We start from the raw sequence: 8,860 nt of genomic DNA, 5'->3' as shown, positions 1-8,860 counted from the left end.
GTACAACAAAACAATAGAGTCATTGTAATTTACAACAGTTTAGCACCAACAATACGATAGCAGTTGTATAGCAATCTTAGACTACTGTGCTTCTGACATCGCTGTGATTGCAATTTCTATCCGATTCTTCTGTCGGCGATTTCGAGTTATGAAAAATATTTTCCTACTAGCAGTCTTTTGGTTTGCAAGCGCAAACACGGCCGCCAAGTCGGAGTGCTCTACAAACATGAACGATTCTACAATCTTGGATCGTTTGAGGTCATTCAAGATTTTTGATATAGTGGAGTTTGGTGTTGGAGAGGCAGCAACTATATCTGCAACAGTGGTATCGAACCAGTCTGTTACTGCAGCTTATCTTTGGAAAGTTACTTCCTGCTTTACTTGGAATCATCCACCGGCACTTCCCGATATCTTTACGATCGATCTGTGGAGATTACATGTTGCTAATGTTTTCATCATTCAACAGCGAAGCCGATTGGTTATGTCACTCACCACACGTGAGGTCACTGAACTGCCATTGTTCCCGTCCGTTCTAATGCTCCATGATGTTGATGTCAAACTAACCTTTTCTCTAACTGGTGTCAATGAACTACTCAACGTCTCTATTACAGGCACGTGGCGACTGAGTAGAGAAGGAGTGCCCGTTATAGCCAACTGGCTTGGTCCATCACTTTGTTTGTCCTTTCCCAAAGCTCCTTCATTTCTAGATGTTTCTAGCGTTACGATGCATGTCATCGCGCAGGGATTTTGGAATAGCATAGCGTCTACACTAACTGCTGCCGGATTGCAAGGCTTACTTCGTATGGAAGACATGGACATAAACGGGGACTTGATCAACATGTTGAATTGCTACAAACGACTTGTGTTAACTGTTACCAGTATAACAAAGACGGAACTGTTGGGAAGAATGGTTACTCAATTTTTCTTACACGTTCAACTCACATCGTCTACCACTCCTGCTACAATTCAAACCAATATTACAGGTATGTGGTAGGGTTTAGTTGCTTACATTGCGTGATACGAGCCCAATTTCCTCCCAAAGCATGTTTGACCTTTCTTTTGCATTTTGACCGACTTTTTTATGACAGGAAGTTGAAAAATCTATCTGATAATTTCTCACATACATATTATCAATTACATGGTCAAATTTTCTTATCTACTGTATACAGAGTCTTGTCTGACTTGCAATTAATCGTCGGACAGAAAATTGTTGTTTTCTGTAAACGTTGTATGAGAAGTCACTTGCTTGTGCATTCCCTCATAAACTCGTGCACTATTTAGATGTTTTCTTGACTAAGAAACGAAGCTATAAATTCATTCAGACTTGTGCTATTCAATATTAGACGTAAACGAGAAAAGATCAACCTCCAACAAATTTTTAGTATATTGAAGTGGATATCTACGACTTTATATATATATATATAAAATCAAATGTTTAGATACCGTACGACGCCATATCACATCATATAACAATCGCGTCGGATTTCGCCTCGACTTCCTCCGACGGCCCGAAACGAGACTTTAGCGGCCTGAAATGTAGGGCCGGATCAAGGAATTTTTGAAAGAGAGAGTTCACCTGGTAGCAGTTATTTATAGCATTACTAATTTTCTCTTTTCTAGTAAAATTATATGAAATTAGTGAACCACGCCTATTGGAAAAAGGGGGTTTCAACCCCCTGAACCCCATCTGAATCTGGCCCTGCTGAAATGAGATGAGCGGGAGTTTGTTTATTCAATTGACCAAGTATGCGAATGTGACGTATGTTCGCCAGCCACTGTCATTCTACACATCTGGTAGAGTGCAAGATGCGCCCGCTGCAGTCGGCTCGCCGGGCTGATTCTGCTTGCGTGCGTGCGTCCGTGTTTGACGGAAGGTGCGTCTTCTTCGCGGAAGTGGCGTGCAAAGTTAGATTGCTACCGCCCATGGGGCGTGGTAGGGGATGTGACGTGCGCTTTGCCAGCCCACTGTACGCTATTGTATTCTACGCGCCCGCTGCGGTCGGTGCGTCTTCTTCGCTGTATGACGTGTAGCGTAGGTAGTGCATGAGATGCTATAAGACAGAGCTCTGACTCGAGTGAATACCTGTGTGTGTGTGTGTGTGTGTGTGTGTGTGTGTGTGTGTGTGTGTGTGTGTGTGTGTGTGTGTGTGTGTGTGTGTGTGTGTGTGTGTGTGTGTGTGTGTGTGTGCGGGTGTGTAGATTTTGTCCCTATAGTAACACGTCCATGGACCCGCCCTACAGTGAGATTGTGAGATTGGGGCTACTCCACGTGCCAAACAATGGACGACTGGCGAAAGTTAATTTACGTTTATTTAACTTATGTCTGCTTTACAGTGCTCTTTTTAGTTTCTTCTTTTTGTCTTCTACGCAGACAGTACACTAGCTCGTATTTTGGATGTAGAGCAGCTTAGAAGTATATCTATATACTTAATATAAATATATATCCACTTCAAATACTAAGAATGTGTTGGAGGTTGGTTGATCTTTTCTCGTTTATGTCTAATACAAACACACACACACACACACACACACACACACACACACACACACACACACACACACACACACACACACACACACACACTCACACACACACACACACACACACACACACACACACACACACACACACACACACACACACACACACACCATTAGTAAAACCATCTATTCTGATCTAAGTAGAAATTGGGAAATCATCCATTCTAATCAATATAGACATTAGTAAGTCTTTTGCTGCTGCCGATTGATGTTAGAAATTTTCAGTTTGTCTTTGCTACTTTGAGTTTTTGAGTACAGGTATTATTTTCTTTTGCCGAAATTGGACTCACTCCCAGAACACCAGAATGAGTCAATTATGCATATCAATTAAAGAGCCCTGTTAATTACTGAACAAATCTGCCATTTGTATATTGTATCCTTGATATTCCGTTGAAATTAAAAGTTACGATGAAGTTGATGTTCTATTCTTTCTTAGAAAATAGCCTTTCCGCACGACCAGAGATCATTGCGATGCTAGTAAGTGAAATAGATTCAAGCTCTTCCGCTTTTACCAGTCTCATTAACAATTATATTGGCATTGACATTTCTACGCTCAAACTTAAACAGCCAATCCAACTCGAAGGCATCTTGGTTGTTTCATCAGTTTCTTTCAGCCAGCAAGACATTACAGGAATGAAAATTCATCGACTTGCTTCTTGGTGCGGAGAAATCAAACAAGGCCTGACAGCAATCGTTTCTATCAATTTGTCTTCTAACTCAAAAACATTATTTCAAATATACTGGGGTAATACAATAAAGACAAGACTGTGTGCGAGAGGGATCTCTTCGGTAACACCCATCTCTTTCATCACATCTTTTCATCCATCCCAGCTGCCATCTTTCCAATCTCTTTTCTTTGTACTGAGAAACGTGGGCATTACAATTCCACGGCCAACTAGCTTGAGATATCTGGTCAGTGAGAAGAACGTTGTGTTTGATTTTCATGTCCATCAAAAGCTTACTTTAATACCAAAACTGACGCAAGTGTGTCTCACCAATTTTCAAGTAAAGGTTCCTGTTCAAAACATAAGCTTTCCTTCGGTTACAGCCTTAGTTGATTGGAATTTGGGATCGTTTCGTTGGTCCGGTGTATCTTTCACTATAAAAGATTCCATTCTTCAAGTTAAATGGACTGGCCAAACACTAAACATTGGAGACTTTGTATCCAACTTAGGACTTAGCTTCCGTCGAAACTCCTTTCTTTCACAGCTCAAAGACGCTCATTTTCTTAACTTTGACATCAAGAATCCTTCTGTTTCACTCACGTACTCTAATTATCCTGCCACATTTAGTTTGCATGTACGAGGATCAGCTACAATCAATGGATGGAGAGTCAAAACTGAAAGTCTAGTCCAACAAGTTAGGTCAAACTACACACTTGCACTTGGAATCGTGGTAAAAAATGTCAGTGTTGCGAATTTGCTTAGAACATTATTTGGCATCAAATTATCGAATTCAACAACTTTTCTCCAAAACCGTTCCACAATAGGAATGGTAGTTTCCAGTGTTGCTCTTTCTAATCTTACATTTGACAACAAAGTCTTGAGTAAGGTCCATACTACTTCTGGCTTGTCTCTCATCGTTCTCCTTAAGCTACCATCTAGTCGTGGTATCAATTTGTTGTGCAAACTTGCAAAATTGGCTCCAACAAGTGAACTAATCTTAACCAGCGACGTTTCATCTATCAACAATTTAGTCTTATCTGCACATATAGGAGACATACCTTTCGGATTGGAATTGAATAGAAGCGAATACAGAAAATCCCAAACAGCGTTGCACAAACGGCTGGAAATGTTGACGGTCTCTCAAATTTATCCAAGCAGTACTTCTCTCATAAAGCGGTCGGACCTCAGAGAAAGTCGCGTACGTCGTTCTTTATCGTCACTTCTGCTAAAGCAATCGTTTCTAAACTTCAGGTTGGGCTCTCGTCAACACAATGTGGACGTGTCTGCAGAACTAGATCTCAATGTTATGGGCGAAAAACTTCAGTTCAGAGGAACAGTTAGACAAGCAGGGATTCGTCTGGAACTTGAAATGAGGATGATTAAATGGTGGAAGAAAGCTTTCTATTTACCATTCTTGTCATTAGGGAATGGTTTGCTGGCATTTGACTTTTACCCCTCTTCAACAATCACCACACTTCAACTAAAAGCAGACATCAAAATTGGAAATATTGGTAACGGAAGGAAGATTCAAGCCACCGTAGACATGCGCTTAGATTTCGCTAATCCAAGCAAAAACTATTTTTACGGGCATATTTCAAAATTTACATTGGGTGTCTTACTGAATGCATTTGATGTCAACGTACGACTTCCTCGAATAATTAGCGACATGGGATTTTCAAGAGGAATGCAAATATCCTACACCTCATCTCTATATCAAATTAGAAGCAGCAGCAACAATATAATTCCACCAGGATGTTCATTCTCTGGCTCATTAAATTTTCTGGGTCTACGAATGTTTTCAAAAATTGCTATTCAACCATTATCTTACTTCGTAGAGGGTTGTTTGGATTCAAAAATAGAAATACCTTTCGGCCTCGTTGCCATTTACAAATCAAGCAGTAATCGTTATTCCGGACCTTGCTTAAAGGCGAGCATCGACTTTACAAGAGGCTTGGATATTGATGTTTCTTTGGAGGGGTACATATCTCTATTAGGAGGTCTCATAACGACAGAAATAAAATTGATTATCACAGAAAGTAAAATAGAAGCCAAATTCTCAGCCAACCTTTTTCTTTTCAACCTAAACATCGTATTAAAAGGCAGCTATGGCAATTTGCTCTCAACAAGGTTGCAAATGGCCGCCCATGTGACAATTGATATACTACGGAGAATTGGACGCGCTGTCACAGGACTTCTTCGTTCCGCAGCAGATAAGGCAACGAGTGTGGTGGATGGTTTGCAAAGAAAGCTTGATGATGCAAAAGCATATCTTGACAAAGTAAATAACTTCCTAAGTGCCAGACAAAGAGACGTCGACTATGCAAGAAGAAAGCTTGAAGGTCCTAAGAGAGCTTTGCAACGTGCAAAACAAAAAGTAGACAGCCTTTGCAGGATACGTTCGTGCTCGTTGTGTAAGTCTTAGTTGACAAATAATGCTATTCTAAAGTTATATTGATTTACAGCAGAATTATTATATTTGCAGCTTGTCTCGGCTGCCCTGGATGGCGGTCCTGTTGTTGGAAAGTGTGGGGAAAGTGCTTCGGCTGTCCCTCTTGGAAAAGTTGTTGCTATAGAGTACGTGATCCGATATGCGTAGCAGCAAATGTTCTTTGCCGTACGGTCCGAGGTGCAGCGTACCTTGCTCTGTCAGCTGCAGAATTAGCGTACGATGTCGTTCTCTCCCCTTTTAGACTAGCCGTCGCAGCATTAGAAGCGGCAAAGTTAGTTGTGAGCGCGGCCAAAGTTCCCTTCGATGCTGCAAAACTTGCTCTTGAAGTGGGTAAACAAACCGTGAGGTTGGGGTTAAAGGCGGCTGAATACTTGGCAGAAGCTGTACTCGGTTACATTGTCGACATCAGATCAATCAAATTTGATGTGGGTGTTGATCGGTTCTTACCAAGCTCTATTTCGGCAAGCGTTGATGTAGTATTTTTTAACCGAATCAGAAAAAGGCTCTCCTTCACTTTAAATCTCAAATCAATGAATATCGTTTCGTTTTTGGCTAACAACATTTTACCAGGAATAGTAAACTTTCGTAGACGGAGGAGTGTCAGAAGCATTGTGAAGGAAGTTTCTTCTGATTCATTGCACAAACCAGCACCTCATGTTAGAGAAGACAAAAAACCTGTCACAAAAGATGACCCGAAACACGATAATCATTTACTAATGCAGAATTCTAATATATCGGTTGTTGCAATCACAAGCAGAAATATGACGCAAATGTTAAATGAATTACACAATCATTTTGCTCTTGAAAGAGATGAAGTAAGGCAACAAACAGTAGATCCGTTATCGGAAGCCACTACTCAATTGGCAGTTTCTTGGAATGAATCTGCTCGGCCGGAAATAAACGGATCGTCTAGAAAACTCTACAACACTTTGCAAACGAAGACTACAGGTGTCTGTTACGTACGTTTATGCATAGTGTACACTTGTTATCTGTTTTATTACAACTGTCTAGACCAATGTGCTATACTGACTCTCCTTACAAGGCTGACGAAGACTTTCAAAACACTTTTATGGAATGAGTACAAAGAGTGGAAATACTCGGTGGCCCAATTTAGCACTGAAGTTCGTCAACATCGCTATGAAACTCTTCATTTCACATATATTAAAAAACAATTAAGTGTCATCGTTGCATCTGAAACAGAAAACTTAGCAAACACATTGGAAAGATCTACAGAAATAACGGAACAATTTCAAAAGGGTAATTTAAACAGTTATAGATCATGCTATAAACAATAAGATCTGACTAAACTTTGTTCTAGACGCCAAAGAAGAAGATCAACTATTGGATGATGTGATCAAAGGTGTGTAAAATACGTTAATTTAATCAGAAAACAAAGTACATGCAGCTTATCAATAGAGAATCATTTTAACAAAACGAGGCTCAAACATTAATTGTCCATATTCTTCAATTAGCCAATCATTTCAAACTGTAAGAGATCAATACTTTCTAAAAATTGTTCTCAGTAGAACATTATTCTAAGCTATAAAAATCATTTTATTCTTAATTTTCGAATGTACAAAAAAGAATCTCGTTTCTTCCACAGTTGCCATCATTTATATCTCTGCTGTTTCAACCGCATGAAAAGGCACGACATACTAGCTAAGCTGATACCTAACTGCATTCGTGAATAGCCAACACAATTTTAGAGGCGCACTTCCATTACAAAACAGATAGAATTAATTAATTACGCATTGCATAAATTACTGTAGAGGTCCGAGCGTTTGATGAAGCAGTCGATGGTAAACTCACTCAATTCAATCAAATTGGAGGGCAGCAGTTACTCAAGAAAATCGATTCAAGGTTTTACAAGGAAATGGGTCTTTCATTCATACAGTATCTACAACAACAGCTGCGAAAGCTAGACAAAAGCTTGACTGTATGGAAAATCACTACGGTGAGTATTTATGCACGCATATGCACGCACAACTAAAATCTGCATTCCTTAGTCTACTACTATGCTGTTTCTCACAGATTACCAATCAACTGCGCAATAAATCGTTAACAATCATGTTAACGCTAACAGACCTAATGACGGCAAACATGAAGCAACTAGAAATCAATATGAACTGCCGTCGTCCACGTCTACAGACGACGTCAATAACAACATAAAAATTAAACGACAGCGGAAATACAGTATGAGTGACTGCACCCAGAGACGGTGCTAAATGCAACTTTATTTATAATAGAATTGCTTCCTTTAGCAATATCTCTTTATGACACAAAATCAAGTCATTAGTGGCGATTGTCATTTGACTCTCTGCATGTTCTATTGATGTAGAAAGATGAAGAAGGGTTGTTGTTGCACCTTGAGTTGTCATGTACTGCAAGTCTGGAACGGCAGGTCTAAATACGTGCGCATGCAGACAGCATGATATTGACTTTCATATTGGCAACATAGACTTTCTGCCCAACTTGAAACCGCGCTTTCTTCTAGAGCCACTGCGCTCAGCACCGCTCAAGCTGCACTATTTCTGACTTTGACAATGGCAATCCTATTTTGCTCACAATCTCTGAGTTCCTTTCCACACCTCGATTGCAATTGCGAGTATTAGCTTCCCTCAATAGATAAAGCATCAAAACTAAAGGTTTAGTGCGCAGAATCGGCTCAAACTATGTTAGTATTGCTGATTTCACAGAAGGAATGATATAGTATCCGATATATGTCGCTTTCCCCTGACCTCATGCAGTAAATTTTGACAACTATAACTCTTGCGTCGACTCCATACTAAAGATCGTGGCAGCTATTATTTATTATTGAGTCTTGCTCAATACAAGATAAAAAATAACTGGCATTAGACGATAAAATCTTATCATCGCAAACAAACAATTTGAATAATTACGTATTGTACAACGTTTGCGGAGACTCTGACAGGGATAAGGCAGTTGGTGGCATATACGCTAACGCAATTGAATCAAATTGAAGGCCAGCAGTTGCTCAAGACAATTGATTCAAGCTTGCGCACTAACACTACTGCATGTCTATCGTACGGTATCTACAATGAGGTACGGAAGCTAATCCCTACTGTGAGAATTCACGCATAAACAAACATTAACGTAGAAGAACGTCAATTGAGAATTTCGTGTACTTCCAACTTCAGGTAACTAAACAGCTGATCCACAAATCACTATGCGTATAGGTTATAGA

At 40.0% G+C, this 8,860-nt stretch overlaps 1 protein-coding gene across 1 annotated transcript; it reads left to right on the top strand.

The window, feature by feature from the left end:
* Positions 1-226: 226 nt before the first annotated feature.
* On the top strand, positions 227-8,036 carry LOC134178461 (uncharacterized). Its single transcript, XM_062645338.1, has 7 exons — positions 227-983; positions 2,978-5,617; positions 5,689-6,603; positions 6,667-6,912; positions 6,974-7,015; positions 7,425-7,609; positions 7,687-8,036. The coding sequence occupies exons 1-7, from the start codon at positions 227-229 to the stop codon at positions 7,822-7,824; spliced, it is 4,923 nt and encodes a 1,640-aa protein (XP_062501322.1). The 3' UTR covers positions 7,825-8,036.
* Positions 8,037-8,860: the final 824 nt, after the last annotated feature.

The sequence above is a fragment of the Corticium candelabrum genome, chromosome 4 (assembly GCF_963422355.1).
Source record: "Corticium candelabrum chromosome 4, ooCorCand1.1, whole genome shotgun sequence".
NCBI lineage: Eukaryota > Metazoa > Porifera > Homoscleromorpha > Homosclerophorida > Plakinidae > Corticium > Corticium candelabrum.
The sequence above is the reverse complement of the archived record's forward strand: the minus strand, read 5'-3'. Positions and strand labels throughout refer to the sequence as shown.

Bases quoted from the DNA above. Each gene is read 5' to 3' on its own strand.
- LOC134178461 (XM_062645338.1), top strand. From the start codon at position 227: ATGAACGATTCTACAATCTTGGATCGTTTGAGGTCATTCAAGATTTTT. The intron at 7,016-7,424 runs GTGTGTAAAATA...AAATTACTGTAG, and splicing joins ATTGGATGATGTGATCAAAG to AGGTCCGAGCGTTTGATGAA. The intron at 7,610-7,686 runs GTGAGTATTTAT...TGTTTCTCACAG, and splicing joins CTGTATGGAAAATCACTACG to ATTACCAATCAACTGCGCAA.